General features: G+C 38.2%; 1 protein-coding gene across 1 annotated transcript in view; it reads left to right on the top strand.

The window, feature by feature from the left end:
* Positions 1-24,404, top strand: part of SORCS2 (sortilin related VPS10 domain containing receptor 2) — a 572,656-nt gene that overhangs the window by 184,007 nt on the left and 364,245 nt on the right. The window contains exon 2 of the mRNA XM_074822047.1: positions 7,205-7,272. Within this exon, the coding sequence (XP_074678148.1) occupies positions 7,205-7,272 (68 nt within the window). The remainder of the gene's footprint in view (positions 1-7,204; positions 7,273-24,404) is intronic.

Here is a 24,404-nt window from a genome sequence, read left to right as displayed (position 1 = left end):
AAATTTACAATTAGGAGTCAAGCCAGACTAGGAAAAAAGTATATTGCTTCATGCTTTAGAAATTTATTCTCTTAGCATGTTTGGAGATGTGGTTTTAAGACCTTATCAAATACAATGTTAAATATTTAGACCTAAAAAATACTCTGGTTGTGTAGAAAAAGGCAGTGGCTGACAACTGCAGATTTTTGTCAGAGATGACATTGTTTTGGGCTCTTTGAAAAAGAACAGAAAGTTTAACTGAACTAGTAGTTAAAATATTAGACACTGTTTCCCAAGCTGCAGATTTAATCTAGAACTATAATTCTGTGGCCTTCAAACTGAGTTCCTGTTTGCTTGAGTAAGCTCTGCATCTGCTGCGTGCCCAAAAATCTCAGAGCTGCATCTAATAGTTATAGAAATGAGCAGCGACATGAATATGTTAGAGTAGCAGCAATCCAGATAGGTTGACCAATTTTACATATGCTTTGATTTTTAAAGGCTAAACATTAAAAGTTACAAACAAAACAGTCTCTATTGTTGTGTTGATGGGTCAGGCAGTACCATCTAGAAGCCTGTGCTTATCCAAGCAGCCAACTACTAAAAACTGAAGTAACAGCCCAACTGCCTGAGTTGCAAATTGCTGAAGGCTGGAAAATATATTTGGGAAGTATCTTTATTTATATGCTTCCCCCATTCTTACAGTTTTGTATTTTTTGTTTGCTAATGTTGGAGAAAGGTTACTGATCTAGATGGACCTGTGGTATGAACCGGTATGGCTACTTCAGCCATATGGTTATCTCATCTCTCTGTCAAATATGATTGAAATCAGTCAGTGGATTTAGAACTATAAGGTAGGTATGAGTAACCAAAAGCGCATATATGCAGTGTACGTGCAGTGCCATCACATAAACAATTTTCTCAGGAGCTTGCACTGAAAATCTGACATCAGTTTTGATGATGTGAAGACTTCTCTTTTTCTGAACTTGGACTGTAGGCTCCTAAAGGCAGTAGGTTGTCTTTCTGTTCTGTGTTTGTACAGTGCTAACAGAATATAATCCTGTTCTGTGCTAGATAGTGGATTGAATATATTAGATATCTTAAAGTTACTCTTCTGTATAAATGTTTGCAGGGTCAATGTGTAAAGTACTATATTTAACATGGCTTTGAATCCAGAAGCAATCACAGCCACCACTTTGAAGACCATGCATTTACTCAGCTCTTGTGGATAGAAATACTTCTTAGAGAATAGGAATTGAGCCATTATTGTGTCTTGCCTTGAATTATGAACAAATTCGCTATACAGAATTATTACTAATGCTTAAGACAAGTGCACTGGTCCGATCAGTGACTTCATACACACTAAGTTCTCTCTTCTTCGAATACAATTTTGTTGGAAGAACTATAAATCTAATTCTTTAAGTCTTTCATGTTAAGTCATGGGTTGTTTTTATGAACTTTATCACCAGAGAGGAGTGAAAGCTTATACAGTGAATTCTTACTAGCTTTAGTAATGGTCTAAATGTCTCCTTTTGCACGTTTCATCATAATGCTGCAACAGAGTAAAGCTAAACGTTCTTTTTCCATTTACAGTTCTCCCGGTGTAATCAAATTATTCTGAAGTTGTTAATAGTATTATGACAGTTGGTCCATATGATAGACCTGTGGTAATATACCTTCATATTAATAATCTCTTGGTTTTACTTTTTTGGTAAGAGTCTTTGTTTCAAATAATGACTATAAAAACTAATGTCGACCTTAGCATGATGGTTGAAGAGCCTGCTGCTGCAAAATTGGAAATGGCTTGAGGGATTGGAGCAGTAGGTGGTTGCCTATAATCTGTTAGGGAGTTTTCTGATTATTAGTTGTCAAGAAAGTTTTGGAAGTACAGGGGGTGGTGGTGATGAATTAATAGGCTAGAACATCTTGATCTCCTGAAATAGTTACAGTTTACAGTGAAATAGTTATAGTTTAATAGCTGAAAAAGTGAGTTAGACTGTTTTCTTGAACAAAACAGCAGCATATGTTCCGGTCATACAGAGTATTAAGTGCCTATTCAAGTGACTCTCATAAACACTTCTCTTGATTTCAGTGGGTTCATTCACATGAATTAAATTAAGCAGATGCTAAAAAGTTTTCAGGAACTTGAGTGTGTCTGAGCAGTATATTTCCCTGATAGCTCTGACTGCACGGAAGTTTTTACAGTGTGCTCTCACTTTCTAATAATCTTGGGAAAACACAAAAACTTGAAATCATACTTGCAATTATACATTTGAAAGTATGAGTCTTTTGCTATTAAACTTCTGAATAGATGACCAAGAAATTTACTTCAAATGACAAATGGCAGGCATCAAAATAATACATAAGAATCTCCATGCAGATAGAAAAATAGAGATCTATGTTAAGAATGGTCCATGAAAGAAAACATCGTGGAGGGAGCATGGAAAAAAAAAAGAATTTTTTCCATAAGTCAATGTTTATGAAAAAGAGAAGGATCCTAGCAAATCCTTCACAGAAAAGGAAAAAAAAAAAAAAACAAACAATCAAACAACAAAGATAAAATATAAACACCAGAGAAAGTGATTGATCTAGAATTTGTCCCTTTTTCCTTTCTCGCATCTCTTAGGTGACATGGTGATGAAAAGAGAGGATTAAAATGGGTTTCTTTAAAGACAAAATTTTATTAGGAAATGATTAAAAGCACATTGTATGTCTTAAAGTGAATGTTTTGCTCTTTTTGGTCCAGCCTCGCTGCAGAGCATTTTCAGAATAAAGCAAGAGAAAAGGAGGGGGGAAAAGCATAGATCATTCTAACTTTAATTATTCACAGATAAATGGAAAATTCCACAGATGCTATTGTTTTTCCTGTCCATCATTCACTGAAAACTGAAGACATCTCTATATTCAGAAAGGATTTTTGGGTCAGAAACTGCTACAACTCTTTCATTTGGAGAACACTTTTGAGCTGTAACTACCATAACAGTGAGAATGCAGGAGGCAGGAATTCCAGGCAGGAATTAAGTTATGAAAGCAGGGGAATGGCACGTGAGAATCAAAACCCTCTCTGTGCACCCCCTCCTGCCTGCCCACCCCCCTCCCCCCCCATGAAAAAAAACCAAAAAAAAGGTGGGAGGAAGATGAAAAAGTAGAAGTAGAAAAATTTCTGAACTTCAGGGTCTCCAAGACTGGACAAATTACCAGAATTACAGTTACTACTTCCACAAAAACTTACTTCCAATACACATTGCATATGACTTTTGGAATCCTAAGGGATTTATCTTCCATTCGTTGGTCCATATGGAGAAATACTGGCCAACTCTGGCTGTATGGAGAGGTCAAGGCCTTTAGTTAAGAAACAAATAAGAGAGCAGTGCTTTCATGACAAAAGCTGAAAGCTTTCATTTTCCATTTTTCATTTATTATTTTAAATTTGTACTGTGTGACATGGTTGGTGTATGCCTGTCATGTAGTATCAAAATAAAATTTATTGGAAAGGAAAGGGTGAAAATATTGTCTCCTGAATTCTATGCGGGGAACCAGGCAGGGAACTGGAGATACAATGCTCTGTTTATTCTAATGTTCCTGGAGGGAGGTGAAACTGCAGTGGTCTGCCATCTTGCTGCAAAGGGGCAGAAGGTGCTGGGATCAGAGCAAGCAGTAGAAAGGTAATCAAAAAGTGGTAAGGTGCAGTAAGAACTGCTCCTAAGAGAAGTCTGTGACACTCAAATACTGAGCAAGGGATCTGTACCAGACAAACATGTCTTTATTTTGGACAAAAGTATGTACGTATTTTTACTTGTATTTACTTAAAAACCCCAAACAACCCAAATTCCAATCTTTGTGCTTCATTAACATTTTCCTCCTTTAGGGTTTGCAGGTAGAAAGGCCTTGATGATGTTATTGGTAACAAACATGTCTAAGGGATCTGAGAAGGAGGAATTCTTAGGGACTTTTGTTTCAGGGCAATGAAAGCAGAAGGGATACATTTCTTAGGTGTATTTGACCAGAAGCACCACCAGGTGTTCATAGATCTCTAGCACACAGCAGTGAATTGTTGTTGCCACCTCCATTGACATACAGTGGGTATTAACTCAAAGAATTGAGGGTGAATTTAAGATGAAATGGTTTAAAATGGTTTCACAAGTCTTCTCATAAAACAGGACACTGGATGGACTAGGAAATCTCTAGGTAACCCTGTAAATCCATCTTTAAATAAAGAATCTGGTGGGTCTAATTCTCCTCCATTGCCTAAATTTATTTTAGCTATCAAATAATAACACAAAAAATTTATTTTAGCTGTCCATGACTGATGGTAGTATGAGCTGGTTCAGAATCATACCCTTGATCGTTGCTCAGTTGCTGCTGTGCTTCAAGCCTCTCTCCATCTCCAGGCCACCCAAGTGCTTCCATCCAACCTGTAAAATGCTTGTAATTACAGAGTCCCATTGAAAGGAAATCAGTGAAACAGGGCTCTGCTCTTACAAATGATGCACAGAATCCAGAGATCCTGATGACTTTTATGTTTTTATTGTGAAATGATTCCTCCTATTCCTTGGATCTGTTTATTAATTGAGGAATTCTGGTTAGCAGGACTGCTATTTAGCCTGAAAAGATGCCCACAATCCAGAGGACAATGCTTTAAAATCTGTTAAATAGCTGACCTACATTTTTCGGATATTGGGACAAAATCCAGTAGCATAGTTGAAACAGTGGTTGGTGCCCTGGCAGCCTCGTACTTCTTAGATTGTGACAGAAATCTGATAACAGTGTTTAAGAATTCAAAGATGTTTCATTACGGCTTTGTTTTTCCTACTAAGTCATTCTCCATACTCCTGAAATGCAAAATAAAGTATTTTAATTTCTGAATGAATTTACCAGTCAGAATGGAAAATACTGACAGCTGTTTTCAGAGCTATGACTCAGATTAAGGCACTGATCCTGCAGTGTAAATAAGACATCTTGCTCCATATGGCTGCTCCCCAATGCAGTTTGCAGTTACCTGAAAGCCATTAATTTGAAGTGTGTGGAACAACAGTAGCTTTCCCATTTGGTGTGTGCATCCCCTAGATGAACTACCGCTAGCAACCAGTACAGTGAGCCCACCTCTTGCTTCTGAAAGTCTTTAACACTTAGAACAGGTGCTGAGTTACAGAAATGGCTTATCTGGCAGGTGCTTTGTTGATGCTTCCATAAAGGTTAAGTTGAAAGCAGGTGGACTGATGGTAACCCAGTAGGATCTTCTCTGTGTGGTAGTAACCAGTTTAATTCAGGAATGAGACATTGGGTTTACCCTGCAGCAAGGGGGTTCCAACATACATTGCTGAAAATCATCTGAATTTTGAAAGTTATGACTGTAGGTTGTACAGGGATGAAAAAAGCTGGCTCACTAATTTCGGGATTCAGTTTTTGGTTCTGCATGAATGTAAGGAAACAAAGTGTAATCTCTTAAGTCTTTGGATATTTTCTTTATTATTTTCGTGCACTAAATATGCATTCTGGTATCTCTTAAAAAAACCTTCTGGGTCAATCTTTGTGGCCTAAGAGGGATATCAATTGTTCAGAAAAGCACAGTCTGAAACTTTTTCTTTAATAATTGGAGCCAATATATGCTCCCAGTAGTGAAGTTTCTCTCTTTTTCTCCTTAATTGCAAGCACCAGCAGAAAGCTGTAGTTAAGACACTGACAATAGAATAAATAGCTGACCTGATGGAGTGTGCTTGGGCTGTAGCCAGGAATCTCATCAGTAGATACTCTCTCCTTTGGGAACTGGTTCTTTCTCTTGGCTTTGTAAGTCTTGTAGTAACCTCTTTGAAAGTAAAAGATTTTATTTTTTTTTTAGTTTCTTGCTTTATTTTAAACCAAGCCTGTATTTTTATAAATCATCAAATTCCAACAAAGTGGTCTGGTAGATTCTGACTCTTTTGAGAATAGGGGAGATTAATACTATTTGTGAATTATGGATTGATTCTGCTTTTACTTATATCAATATACATCTAGCAATATGTGTTGTGAATTTATTAGGCTTAGATAGCCTTGAGTGAGGCTGGCATTATATCTCAGTTCTGCAAAACATTGTGTTATTTCCAAAACGCCTTGTGTATAACACCCATGGTCTGGAATTCTGTTCCCTCACAAGCTCTGGCATACAGAGACTGCAGCATAAATGTATCATCAGCATATTAATTATCTGAATAATCAAAGTGAATGCCTACAGTTGTTGTTTGCTGGAGATTTCATCCATTGGTCAGGAGCAGACGAAGTGCCAGCTAAATAACAGCATGCTCCAAACTGTTGGAGACTGACGTTGACCCCGCATTAAAGCAAGCCAACAGCTGTGCAAGAAACCAGAGGTTCTTCACGTTCTACCTCTGTGGGGTTGCTATGGGAACGTGGGTATAAGAACCACTAGTATGGACTGGAAGCAAGTGAAAGAAATCTGTTTTAAATGATCTAAATATAAAACATTCAGCTTGATACACCAGTCATGGACTAGTGCTTTATGTTGTTTGACGAGTGAATTTGTCACGTGATGAGTGAATGGAAAGTGATTCTTGCTGACTCTTCTCCTAGGTTGAAGATGTTTTATGGATAAAATTTTCTTGTGTATTTTGCTGGCTGTTGGTGATGTAGATGAGTAATTTACAGAGCACAGAGCTGGTTCTTGAAGGAAAAAAAAAAAGTGATACTTCTAGGAATGAAAAATGACAGACATGAAAGTTGCATTTCTCATCTTGTAGGGAAGACCAGAGCTCATTTTCTGCCTGAATTTATCTGGATAATCAAAGTTAAACACCATTGTTTAACACTTTGGATTAAAAGAAAAAAATGTGTAGATGTCCAAGAGAGTTGCCTCCTAAATTTAAAGTATCAATCAGATTGGTTCTTCCTGCTGAGAAAGTCATACAAATTGCTTGGGGCTGTCATGTGTGTGGGGGATTTATATGACTATTCCAGCTCCACTGCTCATGTGAAATGGGCAATCTTTTACAAAGTCCCCAAGTTTGCAGAAAACTTTGAGTGCTGAAATCACTCATCTCAGAAAGAGAAAGGGAAAAAAAAACCCAGTCCAAAAGCAAAACTGGTAAGAGGTAAAAATAAAGTGAAATACAGTTCAGATTTTCAGGACCCCCACTTTTGCATTCACCAGAATAATGCTGCCCGTGATTATACTTCTGTTTCTTATATCAATTTATGTATATAAATATATTTCTTCTCACTTGCTTTTTAGGTGATCCTGATCCTTACCAAGTATTATCATACTGACATGGGGAAAGTGCTGGAGAGCTCATTGTGGAGGTAAGTTTTCTGCTTTTCCTGTAACCTTTCCCCTCTGTTCTCAGAATAGATCTGTCTCTTTTCCGTTTTGAAACTGCTGCTGAATTGAGTTGGTAGCTGACTGATGCTAATATAGAAAGATTATCTAGATTGTCATCAGCTCTTAATCCTCTTCTTTAAATGCAGTTCCTGATGTTCAATAGCAAGGAGTTTGAAATGAGTTTTAACAGTAGAGACAAACAGTGATAAGAGAGTATGAGGTACCTTCCTGATGTCACTTTGCAAGATGCTGTTCTTTTCCTTTTCTTAGAAATTTTGCATCAAAGTTACTTAAAAACTTAGAAATACTTATTGTTTTGGGATGTGTTTGTTGGGAGTTCTTACTGCTCTTGAGTACTGTATTGAGGTTAGTAAATAATCTTGATTTGGAAGGAGTCACGACTGGATGAAATGTAGTACCAGTGCAGTTTATATTGTGTCTTATGACAACAATATGTAGTAATCAAATAAAATTCTAAATTGATTCTTATTTCCTTAACATTCATGAATTAAGATATCAGTCATATTGGTTATCTTCTTGCGTGTTAGTTTTGTTTTGCTAAGTGGGCTTTTTGTGCTCAATTTTTCTGTGTATCTGTATAAATTTTCCACCAAAAATTTTTGCTAGACCCATTTATGTACACTTCAAAAGTGAAAATATTTCACTGTTATCAATAAATATAATATTGCACCAATGTTTGCTATGGTAGTTTTGCTGGGTTATCTGTAGGAGTAGAAATATTCTTGAAATATTCTGCTGAGATATCTAAATAGTTGTTATAAATGACAGGAGACTTTCTTGAGGAGTCTTATGTGAAGTTATGTAGCCCATAAGCTTCAGGTCTAGAAACAAATGAGTTGTCTAATAGCCTGTGGCTTAGGCACTTGTAAACTTCATACCGGCTTGTATGGGATCTCAACCTTCATCTGTGTGAGTAAGGAGCTTTACAGAGACAATGCAAGAAAAGGAGTGGGCAAGGGAATCAAGAGCTGGAAAAGTCTGTGACCAGGATGTGCTGCACACCAGCCTTGTTACTTGCTTTGAAGGAGGCTGCATTGTTTTAACCTTGTGGAATTTCTCATAGTGACAGTGTATCTTTGCAACACCTTGTTGTCATACTAGGGGCTGAGCAGTACACGCTGGCCAGGGGCAGTGGTCCATGCAGCACAAGGGTATTCTCAAGTAAAAAATTAACTTCTAGTCATAAAAAGGAAAGATGGTAAGATCAAATGAAGACTGCTTGGTATTGGTCAGGATTCGCTTTCTTAGGGCTATGATGGTTCATTTGTAATTATCCTTTAAACTTACAAGATGTGAAATGAATTGCACATTTGTTTCTGTTTTAATTTTTGTCCCACATCTTGTGCAAAGAAGACAACCAAATGGCAATTTGGATACTCCCATAATTGCGTAAGCACACATTGCTTCCTGTTACAAGCCCCTGGCCTACACAACATGTGCAGTATGTTTCAAGTTTTGCTATACGCACTTCAGTGTAATCTGTCATAGAAGTCTTTTAAACTTATTCAGTCAGACTCTTCAAAATAAACTCTCTGGTCTTTCAAAATAAACATAAAACAGGCTTCAGATAATGTTGCTTTCTTTTGAGAACATAAACACTTTAAACAAGGTCATTCAGACCTTGCTGACAGCTGGTGTAAAGAAGAACTGGTGTGAACTGCATTGAAATAAAATTGATGCTAGCATATGCATCATAGGGAAATCAGGGCCTTTTACTTACAAGTAATAGATGTGCCAGATGCTTGGGTTGTTTATAAAACTAGGATGGAAAAACTGAAAGGAAGCAAGTGCTTAAGATTATCACTTGGGCCAGGGCACGTAGCTGATCCATCCCTAGATATGTTCTGCTCTGGGCTCACCTCCTTCCTCCACCTTTGCCCACTGTGGTGTAAAAGCAGCATGTGTGGTTGTCAGACTGGGGGAGTTACAAAGTTCTGGGCTCTGGAAAAACACAAATGGCACCAACTGGTGCAAAAATATCAAATAGTGCCTCTCTCTGTTGAGATGTAGCTCATTATTTGTATTAAATAAAATAAAAATAAATACTGCCTGTGAAGTCAGGGAACTTTCATGTTTTTCTGTGTGTAAAATGGTTGGGTGTAAATTGAAGTTCCATGTTTGCTGATGGAGCTGGGCTGTTGTACTCACATTGGCAGCCTGCCCAGAATGCACAGTGTATATTTTTAAACTTGTTTGATTCTGTTTTGCATTCCTCTCATTTGCATCAGAACAAATATACAGTAAAACAGGTGTGAAGAATGGGGTAGGGTTTTTTGTCAGTGGACAAAAGCCATTAATTTTTTGTGGTTTCTGTGCCCTTGTGCGAATGGATCCTGTCCAGTTATTCACAGAATCAGTCTAATATTTTTCTTCTTCCTATCTTGTCTGCCTAGATCATACTAGACACTTCATATTCTCTTAAGTCTCTAAGTGAAAATAAACTTGTTTTATAACCTGATCAATCCCCACCAGGTTAATTTTTAATGTTGTTAATCTCCCACTTTTATCTCGCCAATGAGTAAATATTATTCTAGGTTGGCATTTATTGGTTCTTTTGTTTCTTGAAACTGCATTGCTCTTTTCTTCCTCTAAAACATATTTCCTCTTCTTCTCTTTCTCTTTTTCTCCTGTTACTCAAAAGAATTTTTTTTTTTTTTTTCCTTGCTTAGTGGAACAGAGAATGAGAAGGGAAGGTGACTCAGTGGTCCAGGGATGCTTATTTGTTCTTAGTGACCTTAGAGTTGCAGTCAGACTTTTAAAAGTAATGCAAATGGTGAGGAAAAACACCAGTCAGAGGTACATGCCTGAGGTGGGCTTTATGTGAAGAAGATAGATTTTCTTTTTTTTTTCTTTTTTTTTTTTTTTTTTTGGAAGACGAATTTTTGTGCCTCTGCAGAGCATTGTTAATTTGTGTAGGTAATTTATGCCTGCCTACACAAGTCAGGTTACAGGATTGGGAGGCCTAAATTTTAATTACGTTGGAATTTTTTCATTGTTGAATAAACAGGGAAAATGGTGCTGGATAATGAAAGTCTTAACAACTTTTTACTAATAGCAGTCATGTCTGGTTACACTGAAGAGGTGGAGGCATAAATCTCGGTGGAAGCATGTAGTTAGAAAACACCAGGGTGTGCTTCTCTAGTCAGCTATTTATGATACTTTGCTAATTTGCTTATTAAGTAATTGTTAAGGTTGGGGTAAATTGTATAGTTATTTGACTCAAAATAAGGTAGGGAAATAAACAGATTACATTGGTTGCATCTTGAATAGAAATTAAAATAACTTATTGAGAAGGAACAGAGGATTGTCTTCAGGTTTATTTTTAGAGTTTCTAAACTGCAGTACGTATTGGGAATACAGGTTGGTTGTCATGTTAGGCCTCATTAGCATAATGCAAAAATTGATACTGTGACTAAAACTTGAAATTCAGGTACTAAAATTATCTTCACACATTGTGCATATATTGAAGATACTTTGCATACTAGCACTGTTCCTGTCAGAGTCCACACACATCTTTATCCAGCATGTTTACAGTATGAAGGACTTGAATCAAACAGACTATTTAGGATAACAGATACTTGAGTATGTGTTTTCATATGCTTTATGGACCAGTATGTGCATAAATATATAGGTGCACATATTTTACAACCTCAGGTGCCTGCTTGCATATGTTGCATGCTTGAAGTTTTAGATGTATGCACTTGAATCTTACAATCAAATATTTTAACTTTGAATTGGTAGCCGCTAAAAAAATAATGCTAACACTTATCTGTACACCCAAGTTAATTAGTCCTAATAATGTCTCTTGGAAATATATATATGTATATTATGATTATTATTCTATTTTATACGTGGGACAACTGAGATGGTAACTGATTGCTGAAGGTTATGCAGTGACTCAGCACTGTATGGCCATGGAATTGGCTTCCAATTCTGTGCTTAGACTGGCTCAGAGTCCTGTTTGTGGTGTGCATGCAGCCTTCCCCTTCTTAGCTTGATCTAAGCAATGAATAATAGATGCTGCTGATGATTGCTAATAAAGTTTTGATTGCATATTATCAAGCTGTAATGATACGGTAGTGCTAAAGCGACTTGCTGTGTAATTGCCATTGTTCCCAGTGGCATCACCATGTTGTTATTGCTTCACCACAGCAAAACAAACGGCATTATTTGATGTTAACTGCACTGTTAACTCCTCTTAGCATTGCATGCTGAACCGTAGGCAGGCTTGTTTTCAGAGATGTTGGGACATTTTGCCCCATGTTGTCAATAATGAACTGCTAAATGAAGAAACAGACTTCCCAGCCTGCTTAAATAGGGTTGGATATCCTAGCTGAGGTTCATGGGACTCCTTACTCCAAATGCAGCCTGAGGAGGGAACGAAGTTGCAGCGCTGTGCGAGGAGGTTGTGAGTCCAGGTCAGTGTCTGGGTAGCTGGAGGTGAGAGCAATTGGGTGAGCCTCAGGGACAGCATGAGAGTTGTCAAACCTCACGGAGTCAGGAAAATCCTGTCTTTAGTGGTACAGCTGTTTCTTTCTGCACCCACAAAAAGCCATGTATTCAGGGCAAGATCCATTGGTACAAGACCACTGACTGTCATTAGCGATCAATGCACAGTGACCGCATGGTCCTCTGGCCATTTACACTAAGGTGCAAGCCTACACTAAGGTTAAAATCCAGACTACAAAGAGCAGGACATTCTTTTAAAGTAGACACAGTGGACAACATACCACTCAAAGTAAAATTTTCAGGCCTTGTGTGGCTCACAGAGTGTGAGAAAATGAGTATGGGCATTTGTTTCCAAACTCTTTGGACTTGTAGGTGAAACTCATTTCACCTATTTCCTGAAATTAATTTAAAAAACAAATCAAAATACCAATATAGAGTCTGGTGCCCCAGTGAAAGTGAAGTGCAGCTTAATAAGTGAGCAACTGTATTCTGCAGCAATGTGCACTTCCAGATGGTCTTATATTGTGGTTCTGTTTTGAAAAGTGACTTTGTAGAAATGGCCCCAAGGGATGGAGTTACTGAGTCTGTGATTTCCATATCAAATTTGCTCTCTTTCCAAGTAAAAACAAAAAAAGAAATGGCTTTCTAATTATTAGCCCAGCGAACTCAGCTTGGGATCTAATGTCTAGCTGTGCTTTCTCTGGCTAATGCATCATCCTGAGTAATGCAGGTTCTGCAATCAAAATAGACTGCTCTCAATTATACCTGTGCAGCTCTTCTGTCCTCTTATTATATCCTTATTTACACCTGTTCCACCGTGAAAAGGTTTTGGGCAGTGCTGTTGAAAAGACAGTCGTACAATTAGAATTTTATTTCTCTTATTGAACAACAGATTTTTATGCTGTCTTTGATCATATTTCCATATTCACCTAATAGCATTACAAAGACTTTCATTATCTTTTCTGCAATTTCTGTCTTGCTAATACTCTACAGTGCATCATTATAAATTGCGTTGTGCAGGATAGTTTCTATTTTAAATTTACTTTGGACATTTAAAATGAGCTGTAAAACTATAGTTAGAAAGTGAATGTAGTGGATGTCAGCCTATCAGCAATGTTTTATTATGGGTATTGAGTAGGAAAAATACATAAAAGACAAAGGAAATGAAAGGAACATGTCTTGACAAACCTTGGAATGTGCAAGATATTAAAGAGCTGATTATTGATTTAACAGGCAGTGGTATTGATTTAGGGACCTAAAAGGTGCTGATGTTGCAGTGTGCTTCTGTAGCATGTGCTCTAATGGCCACACAAACCACCATAGTCTTTCCTAAGACTCAGACCCATCACATTGGCAATAACCTTGCCATTACCTTGGTGCTGCACTCATCCTGACACATGTTTTGGCTATAGCTTTTGACCATTCAGTAAAGGAATGAAATTTGGTTGTGGATGTTGGAAACCATTCTCTGAGTTGTGATCTGTAGACCCCTCTGAAGGAGATGTCTTCTAAAGGGCTCTCCAGGGCATGGGACTTAGCTTAAGGAGGTCCTTTTATGTCTATGTTACTATAATAACATTTACAAAATATTTTTATGTCTAGTATGTATGAAGTTCTGAACTGAAAAAAAATAAATCCCACAAGCAAATAAAAGCTACCAAAGAAGTCTATCTGAAATTCTTTACTGAATATTGGTTGCTCACAGATGAGAGTGCTGTGTCATAACTACTCTTCCAAGTCTTCGGCAACTCGAAGTGGTGATGATGATTTTGAATGTTTACATGTTTCTACACTAGTTTGTAAATACACAAAGAATATCTGACATATGGATTAAGATCCAGTTGGAAAGCTGTGATTTGTATAGTTAGGAAAAGGCTCTTGCTTGCAGTACACTTGTGTTTATTGGAGCTGGTTGCAGCATGGCTGCTGAGCATGTCAAATATATCTTGGAGCATGGGAATTTTGCTACTTCACAGGTTGATGTCTTGCCTCTCTCTGTTTCTCCTTCCCCCCCCCCCCCCCCCCCTTCTTCTTCTGGAAAAGGAATTAACTCATAATAAGTGAGTCAATTGTCAATTTATTAAGAAAGAATAACCATTTATTTTAAATGGTTTAAGAATTCTGTCCCATTGTTTGAGTAACTTGAACTTAAGTCATAGAATTTCTGATTGCTTTAACTGGAACTGGTATCATAAACATTTTTTATAGTCACAGACTGTGTGGAAATTGTACCACAGGTTCTTGTTTTAAGTAGATTCCTTTTGGCTGGGACTGATGGTAATAGAATAAGCAATCTTTTCTACCCAAAACCCATCCAGGTCAGTAGCAGTAGGAAGTTCAGGAAAGCCACTTCACTCGTGTTTCCTCAGATCTTGGTATCTTATTGCATAAGCCTCCTTACAAGAAATGATCATCTTTCTTGCTAGCCTCAGCAGACAGGTTTAAGATGAGAAGTAGAAAAACAATGTCCTTCTATGCATTAGTCATCTGTGGGGTTTGTAATTTTGTGTGTGTGTTGCTTTTGCCCTCCCTCCCAGCATAATGAGGTGAGCTTGCTTTGGCACTGCCCACAATCCACTTCTATACAATCAATCTGAGAATTGCAATCTTGGAGCTTTTATTGTGGTGTGATTCCTCTGTACTAAATTCATATAAAAACAGTTGAGCCATCAGTTTTTAGCTAATCAGAAGTACTTTGCAGCATTGTCATCCATTAACTCCTGCTGTCAGCAGGCCAGCGCAGCAGGGAGGTGCAGAGCCCATAACCTAGGGGCAGATGGAATGACACCATATATATATTAAGCGATGTTTCTTTTGCCCCTCTGCAAAATGGAATAAATAAGAAACCACAATCAAAGCAGCTAGTTTCATTGCTCATCACATTTTTATGATGATTAATGAGGTATAAAAACCTGAATAGGATATATTTTTGAAACCTGAAAAGGGTGAAGTCATGGCTTAGAGGAGCATATGGTAAAGTAGATATGCCATTGCACTCAGCAACCAGTGATGCTGCTGGTTCTACCTTCAGCCTACTGTGTGACCTTGTTTGAAGAACCTTTGCTTTCCTCTTGTGCTTGGTCTTTGCCCAGTTTGTTTCTCTGGATATAAGTAATTTGGAGAACTAATTGTACAAGCGCAGTGGAACCCCCGTCAGTGCTGGGGCTGTAATGCTGCATTAATACAAATGATACAAAGGAGCTGTAACATTTATGGACATTTAATGTTTGTCTCCTTAATGTTTTTGGCTTGAGCCTGAGAAGGACTGGAGACCATCAGAGAACACTGACATACCATGAGACTCATCCAAAACCACTTACCTGTATTTTCGCTACAAGGCAGCTAAAGATGAAGTGCCTTTTCTCATCCGCTGTTTTGAAAATGCTGTTTTGCAACCCCCCGTTGCTTCTTTTAGTGTTGGGCACCTTGTGTCACTGATGTGGTATGTGTCATGCAAACAGCTTCGCTTGCTTCTGTAGTATGCGTAGTCTGCTCTACTGCATCCCCTGTGAACTGATTGCAAATTAATTTGGTTGTTGGGGCTGAATGAATAAACAGCTATATAGTTAATTATGCAGAACGGTATAGAAAAATGTAGTGTTAATGTTTTATACTCTCATTATCTCTGCAGTATGGAATATATTTTTCAGTGTGAAAATAACAAAGGCAGTATTTCCCACATAATTTATGTATTAGGAACTTTGTATTGTTAGGCAGCTTTCTCTGCTTTAATCTGGTAGGGATTAGGAGAGTTAAAAACTCCATACAGGCCAATTTTTAAAATGTAAATATAATCTTATATGCTGAAGAATTTGGGGGTGTGGGTAGTTTACAAACATTAAACCCATTTTATAGTACGATTGAAATTCTTGATTCTTGTTGGTGTTCTGAAATATTGGAAGGTTAGTTGAGAGTTTTTCCTTCTTCTCCCTGCAACCTCTCATTGAGCAGATGACTGATTGGTCAATTAGTCAATAAAATCTCTGTTCCAGCTACTTTTGTTTTGGGTTTTTTTTGTTTGTTTTGATTTGTTTTCATATGATATTTGGTTTTGTCTCTTCCTACTTCTGCTCCCCCTCTCTCCCCTTTATCATTTCATGCAAGGATAGCAACTTCTTTTGCTTCAACAAAGAGCCATTCTTGATCTAATCTTCAAAAAAGGTATTTCACTTTCTCAACAATTTTCTCTCCTAGTAGTCTTTTCTTGCTAGCTATTACCCTCCCTCTTTCGTAGGACTGGGTTTTTGTATATTCCAGGCCTGACTTCTCCAGTCCAGGCTGAAGAAACTGCTTTTTGGATGAGGTGTTAAGTGTCTACCAAAAGTTTTTGCATTTTTGCCTAGTGTCAGCTCCAAAGCTGGCTTTTGAAGCTGTTTTAGAGCTGACATCCTTCTGATAGCAGGTTTTTCCCCTGTAGTTGCTTTGACAGACTGTAGACATTTTCATGACCTATGAGGCACATTTGCTCCCAATTTTCTGTCATAGGATCTGAAATTGTAATTTCAATCTGAGGTGGGGGGAAATACCTGCCAATGCCTATTTGTTGAAAAGCACCTGTCTGTGTTAATTTCTTTTTTTTCAAATCTGGTATGTACTTTCTTTGCCAAATGGATATCGTTTTTCTTGAGGAGGGTGCATGCAGTTCAAATTATGCCCCTTGATAAAAAGACATTGTGGTATTGGTGAAATACAGCCACCTCTGGGCAAAAGCCAGGGAAACAACTAAAGCAGACACGCAGTAAAGTGTGCTTTCTTAATATCAAAAAGACTAACAGTTCAGCTCAAAAGCATCTACATTATTCAACCTTTTGATATCCAGTCCTTCAAGCTTTCCTTTCTGGCAGGAAGAGGATGTATGGTCATGCTTTCTGTGTGATTCAGATACTTTTCTGTAACGCTGATCCGTCCTTAGGATCACTGGCTGTTCTGAAGACTTCAACATAAAATATTAACACATGGGAGAGAAAATGATTTTAAATTTTATTCTCTTCCAAGAATGTGGAGACTTATCAGTGTTTTATCTTAATTCTTACCATATGCTATCCACTCCTTAATTTTGTAATGTCTCTTTGGGATAGAATTTAAAAATAAAGTTGTGCTGTTCTGAAGTACACTGGCTAGTGTTTGAGATTTCTCTCCCTTTACCCTACCCCTAGGCAGTGTCTGTGCTAAATACCAGTCTCTCAGGTTTCAGAAGTTTTTAATTTGCTTTTTCTTCAGCCTGACATGTAAAATTAGAAAACCAGTAATAGATTACTTTTTAGTCTCATTTAAAAATAATTGGAAGCAAAATACACATGTGATGGAGTTTTGTATGTGTGAAGTTTGTGGGTGTGTAATACTTAAACTCTCGGTGGTATTTTGGTGCAATTTTCAGTTTAGTTCAGAGTGCTCTGTGCTAATGGGAAAGACACACCAGTTAAATATTATTCCTCTGCACTGTGAGAGGGCAACACTTTCTGGCAAAGTCCAGGGGCCCAGAGTGTCTTGGCTTTCCATACGGTCTTAGGTGAATATATGAATCTGTTGGTGTTGCAGAGTGGAGAGCATCCAAGAAGCACATTTAAATAAAATTAAAGAAGGAAAGAAAGTTAATTATTTAAAGATCAGAAAAGTATGTTACTAGTATGGCAGATAAAGCACCATGACCTATCACAGCATTACCTTAATAGGTCACAGTTAGAGGAGACCTTGACTTCTTGCTTAAATATGCTTCAGGTACAACATCTCTTAATGTGCACTGGTACGTGAAATGCAGGGTTGGATTTCCAAGAACTTCACAGTGATAGTAGGATTTAGCTTCTCAAAAGGCATGATAACATTTGTAAAGTAGTTCAGTAGGTAAATATGAGTAAATATTTAAGTATCAAATTATTTTTATTTCCATGTTAACTGTAAGTCTTGGTCTTGGTACTTCCAAATGCTTGAGGTTTTATAAAATTTTTTGAGATTTCTTCTTTGGAATTGATACACATGGATATTATAATAAACATGATTATTTCATTTTTCTTTAGCATGTTTTATAGGGCTGGGAATAGTAGATAAGTTTTCTGATTCCCAGTTGTTCACTTACGTAACTGCTTTACTGGGAAGTTTGTCCCATATTGGATACATTCAGAGAAGGATTTTGGTTGCAAAGGAGCTCTGGTGGTCATCAAGTACAACCCCTGCTCAAAGCAGGGCTTGTTGCAGAAATTAAGCAGGTTGCTTATGGCCTCGTCCCATCCAGTTCTGATAATCTTCCAGGCTGGAGATCCCACAGCTTCGCTGGGCAACCTCTGCCCATGCTTTGCTGCTCTCATTGCGAGGGGTTATATCAGCTGGAATTTCCCATATTGCAACTTGTGCTTGCCATCTATTGCCTTTTCACTATATACCTGTCTCATTTATAACCTCCCTTTAGATACTGGAAGACGGAAATCAGATTCCTCATTAGCCTTGCTTCCCAGACTAGCCTAACCCAGCTCCCTCAGCCAATCCTTGTACACTGTGTGCTCCAGTTCCCTCCCATCTTAGTGACCCTCCACCAGACTTGCTCCAGGTTGCTGATTGGTCTCTTCTGTGAAGTGACACAAAATTATTTTATCCCATTTGTAGAATTGGGTTGATCTGTCCTGTGGGGGTCCGTATCTGCTGCTCTCCCCACATAAAATAGACTGTGTTTGGTTAGAACAGCTACCTTATTTATCTGAATATAAATATATGTGAAAATCCCTAAATGCCAAAATCATTAACAGGGGAAATTCAGTTCTTTAAAAATTACTTCAAAAGTCACTTCATTACCTCTTGAAAAACATAACACTGGTCTCGTTTGCACTGAACCTCTCAGCATAAGAACAGTGGGGATGCCAGCATTAACTTTTTGTCCTCACTTTTCTTATGCAGTATGAATTATTGATAGGTTTTGATTTAGTTGCTGGTACATTATTTATGACATCTCTTGGCTGCAGCTGCTGTAATCCACGAACCAAAGCCAAGCCCATTGTTTCTAGGTATAGATTTGTAGTTTGTTGTAGAGCAACTCCCAGGTAATTAGACAGGATGTGCTGTAATTGGTTGTAACATGGGCTCTTCTAAATAAAGCATTAATCAGACTGATTGACAGATTAAAGTGGTTTTCTTTTTTTCTTTTGAAGATTTGTCTACCACAAGTAAACATTGTGGCCACAAACATTAGGAAGATTAATTTTGCCAAGAAAGGAAGGAGAATTATGTGCTTTTTTAAAAAATAATCCTTCACTTAGAAGAGAGCTCTTTTAAGTGAGAATATTGAAATATGCAAAGCAGAGTTTTTGAGGGCAAGAATTCACATACTAATCCTAGGATGTGAGTAAATCTAAAGTCTTGTTCAAAGAGTGGACATCATACAGCAGTTTTTACTGCTATTGGATTGATGACATTTTTGACAATTCTGAGTCATCTTTAGCTTGACCTACACTTTCACACATGTATATTCTTGATTGACAGGGTTTCAAAGGTCAAATGTAGATAAATGAAACTGCTTAAGTAAAAACTGCTGATTGCTTTAAAAAGTGATTATGAACTGAGAAGAAATTGTAAAAGGTGCAATTTAGTGGATTTCTTGTCTCTTGGCATCTTCCCATCAAAGCTGAATTCTTTTGTGGAATATGTGAGGGATACAAATTAACTGGAAACGATGCAAAGGATATGGGATGAAATTCAGCATTAGCTCTGAAAATCAGAATATACAGTAGCCACCCCAAAATCTATGAGAAGCTAACGGATTTGCCTCAGTTCATGCAGCATGCTTGTGAAACAGTCTTTGCCATGAGAGCATTCAGGACTGGGGATGGGAAACAAAAAAGGGAGTCAAATCGCATTTGCTCCATTGAAGGTTGTTCCCTTGAACATGTTATTTTACCATAGTGTTTTGTTAGGAGAGAAATTAAAGAACAAAGGGTCAAAGCTTTTCTCTTTTATCATTCTGTTTTGAATCTATACGTTCAGTTTGACTGACTAATGGGGAATGGTGTTTACGAAGAGGCTCTAGTCTGTTCTCTTGCAGGTGGCGAAGCAAAGTGAATTACTGTGTTGCACATTACAAAGCAAGTGTTGAGATGACACTGAAGCACAGCCTAGATCAGGCAGGGATTATTCCCATTTTCATTTTTGCTCCAGAGTGCTGCATATTCAGTATTTAATTTTCCTTTGCACCCTTTCTGTAAAATTCCCATGAGAAGTAGCAGCTGTTGTTGCTGCTGTGCTCACAGTGAACTGGATTTCCCTGTCAGTAAGTCACAGAGTGCTTTCTCTATCAGAAAACAGTCACTCCAGAAGAAGTGAACTGTGTGGTGTCACCCTTGGGGACAAGCTAACCTGCATGGCCTCCACCTTCTCTCCTTGAAAACAAACCGTATTTTATGGCACAAATGCATGTGCCCTACTGGGGGACAAGGCAATAAATTGGCTTAATTGGTATAAAGAGGGCTAGTACTTTTGGAAGCAGTGGGGCTGTGAAGATTTGCACAGGTTACAAGTCAGGTCCTAAAACTAACGATAGACTTCAACTGCAGTTTGTACCAATTGTGTATATTTTAGAGCAAACATTCGTGGAGTGCGTTATTTATTATGGAAGTAGGAATTATCTGTTCCCATTCTTTTTTTCCCTCTGCTTGGTAGCCTCCCAGGAGGCATTCCTTTGATCGTTGGAGTATCTGTTCCACAGATGAAGCCCTGCAGCAGAAAAGGGGTTAAACTTGAGCTCAATAGAAGGATTTTCCTCATCCTGACAGTTTGCACAGCATTTTTTTTTTGCACCACAAAGCATTTTCATCTAGGCAGAAATTGGGTGATCTTACTTGGGGTGGGAGGGTGGGACGAAGGCAATATCGATTGTGTACAGTTTAAATTATTCTGAGTAAAAACTGTAGGCTTGAAAGGCCTTGGGCTTCCTCCATATGTCTGACAATGATTGTGTTGGTCTGGGTGTTAAAGTGGAGAGAATTGGCATAACGGAATGAAGTCTCCTCATCCATTTGTTCTCAGCTACCTGACCTATTCTTTGCTCTGTCACAAGCAAGGATCTTTGTTGAGCCTCATCCCTTATCACTCATTTTGTCACTTAGTGTAATGGGCAGAAGATTTTGAGGAGACACACTGGAGGCAGAGTGGCTCTGGAGTAGACTCTTGGCTCTGGTTTCCTTCTGTGCTTGATAGCAAATGGCAAGAGTCCCAGTGTTGAACTGAGTCCTCCTTCCCCAACCAGGGTTAGCTCAATCCTGCTTAGGCAGCTGAACGGCAGCAAGACAGCCGGTTGCAGAAAGGCAATAGTTTCTGTCTGTCACAGTTTGCTCACAACACTGGCTTAGCTCAATATTGAAAACAAGCAAATGCATCAGTCCCACCTCTGTTTAAAGATATTGAAGTGAGGAACCTTAACAAAATGGATGCAGGGCTCTCAGCAGGATGGGCTCTCAGCAGGATGGGCTCTTGAGATAAGGAAGGAGCTGCAACTACTGAGTCCCAAGATAAGGAATGGGGATTCAACTAATGCTGAGTTGTCATGACTATGGAAATGCTGAAAAGACCTAATTGGGTGAAAAGTCACGAGAGGAAGAGGAGGCATCTTCAATCTTCATCCTGAAGACCCCTGCCCAAGACCACCAGGAGCACTGCGCAGGCGCAATGGGGAGGGACTTGGGGTGGGATTTATGTTAATGATTTCTCAAAACTAACTGTAATATCTCTCCCTATTCTCGGAATTATAAAGAATATGTAAACGCTTTACGCTATAGAAAGGAGCTGCTTTTCGCTCCAAGGTGTGCATGCTTGTGGAGGAGCGATCCTCGGTGCACCCAGTGCTGAATAAACGGACCTACTTTGTAACCTTATAGGTTGTGAAGTCGTGGTTCCGCAAGTCAATATGAATATCAAAATGTAAGTGTAAGAGATCTGATTGCCTTCAGCTGTCTGGGGCCATTGCTCAGAATTTGGTCAGTGGTAGGGTGCACACTTGATGTGGCATCTAGTGCTCTCATATTTTATTCTGAAATCAGCATGTGACTCACCCAGAGTCTTGTAAGTCTCACCAAAGCTGTTATCATGTGCCTTAAGTTGGTCACTGTATTTGTTCACATGCTAAATAAATTAATGCAATATTTCCATAAATGATAAGTAATTACTGATAACCCACCTAATTTTCAGAGGGTGTGTCTTCAGTACTTTCTAGTTACTAAGTTCTTCCCTCTGAGCACTCAGAATGGGATTTACCTAAAATTTTTATCATCTTTGAAATTAAATGGTGAGATGCCCATGGGAAAAAAAAAATATGATAAACAAAAAAAAGGTACTATTAAGCAAGTTTTGTGTTTTAGTTACTGAGCACCCAGAACTCTTGGGAACTGGTAAGAATGACAGCTGTTTTGTTTATGCAATAGAACAAGAATTATCACCAAAAAGAAATTGAACAGTTGAACCAGTTTTGTTGATTTCCACTTTGTTTTTCCACATCGTTACCAAATTTGTGCTTAAGCTTTTTTTTTTTTTTTTTTTTTGAAATTAGTCTGGAAGTCTTTAAACTGATATATTCTGATTCACTGATTCTTTTCTGTATCATATTCTGGGAGGTTGCTATCTTTTTAAATTGAAGTTTCCTGATACTTGTTCTCTGTTTGAGGGGGTGGGGTGAAAGCACTATGCAATATCAATAAGGCACAGGCTAAATATATTAAAAACTGGTTAATTCACAGATCTTTTAAATTTAATTAACATTGAGTAACTGCCTGGAGTGATCAGTATTAGCCTTACTTCTAGTCAACATTTTATCCACTTATTTGGTAGTAAATACAAATTATTGCTGATTACAGTTACGGGTGACAAAAAAGAATTGACAGAGTTATGAGAACTGGACTGATAGAAGAGCTTTAAGTTGGCCTATTAAAGCCAAGTTCAGCCTAATGGAATGCTATTTATCTGGGGAGAAGAAATGTGGGATATGATGTATGAAATATGTTGGCATATGGTGGAAAATCGTGATAGTAAAAAGGCTGAGGGGATCAGAGAGGTGACCTCCATGGTTTTGTCTTGGGTAATTATGAACTTCATGTAAACCACGCTCTTGAGTAGGGAGAAGAGCAGTATCTTGCTTTCTGTGCATGCTGCTGCAAAGGTGATGCTGAAATACGTCAGGGCCTCTTGTCCATACATTCAGACACATATAGAAAAGGGGAAGAGAGTCATGGGAGCGTTTGAAAGCTGGAGAAAATGGCCTGCTGTGAGAGATGCACAGAGTTCAGTCTTTCAGGTTATCAAAGGGAAGTAAAGGGCTCTTTAATCAAATGGTTAAGTTTACAAGAGGGCTTGATGTTTACTCTGCTCAACCCTAGGTGACCCTGGCTGTAATCAGTAGGCTGCAGGGAAAAGATGGCTGTGTCTATTAATTTGTTTTCTCTTTCTGATATCCCCCATATTATCTGTTTTGACCAAAAATACCTTTCTGAATCCTCGTTCCTTAGCCAAACAGATTTCTCTGTAAACTATTTTCTGGTAGTTTTTCATAAAAAAAGAAAGGGAGGCAATAACTGCTCTGTTGGATGAGCATGTTTGTTCTCCAATTGTTTTTGCAGAGGTGGGATAGAAGGAAGGAAGGCCAAAGATTACACAGCACCAATTGGTAATCTCAGTCTGATTGCTCACAGCAGAGTTGTTAAAATGATCAGAAGCCCTGCCAGAGTTGATGCTGATGTATGTTCCTGTAGGCAGCTGCAGAAGGACCAGGGAAGTGATATAAATATAGTTGTGGAATGTGCTCTTCTCCTTGGATGTGGATGATTCAGATCGGAGCTTCAGCCATAAGCACGAAGATTGGTTTTATTTTCTTGTCTGTTTAGTTTAATCAATATTAGGTTTTGAAACTCTGAAACCTTGTCAGGTGATCCTTTTAAAGACCATGTGAAGTAAAAAAGTATCACCTTTGTGTAATAGAGAGACAGGAAGGAATCCAGACTCGAGCATGGTGATGTTCACAGAGAGCCTGTGTAACTAAGGTGTCATAGCAAAGTGCAGCATGTACAGACCTTTTCAGTATGCCTTCAGGTGCCTATGCACTCTCAGGCTTTGGGATTTCCTTCTGAGAGCAGAGCCAAGGATATTATTCCTGTTTTGTTTGCTTGTCATCCACGTATTCCATCATTTTGAATGGGAATGTTTTCCCAAGAGAGTGTTAATTAAAAGGAAACAAAATATTTCAAATTGAAAGTTTTTCAGCAGATGCTGCATGAATGAAAACATTAAATAAGTGAATCTCCTGCATGTCTTCTGTGTCACGACTGCTTATAGAAACAATCCACAGAAAGAAACAAAACGCCCAATGGTTTAGATTGGTGGCATTTAACAATTTGAAATACTCTAATTACCCACGTACTTGTAAGAAGGAGAGGGGTTGGTACTTGAAGAGAGAACAGATTGACTTACATGATTCAGAGATACTGTAAATTAGTAAATGCGGATTTTGTTTAGGTTTAAATAGAGATGTTACAAAAGGATGTTAAACAGCTTGGATGTGGGGCATTTCTCTAAGCAGAGATTGTATGTCTTTGGTAGATTTTAATGGTCAATTTGAGTAGCTTCCATGCTGGGTAAGCAGTCTTCTCTAATTTGAAAAATTATTCAAATTTTGTTCTGA

This window comes from Strix aluco, chromosome 4 (genome assembly GCF_031877795.1).
Source record: "Strix aluco isolate bStrAlu1 chromosome 4, bStrAlu1.hap1, whole genome shotgun sequence".
Lineage (NCBI taxonomy): Eukaryota > Metazoa > Chordata > Aves > Strigiformes > Strigidae > Strix > Strix aluco.
This window is presented reverse-complemented; position numbering and strand designations above follow the sequence as displayed.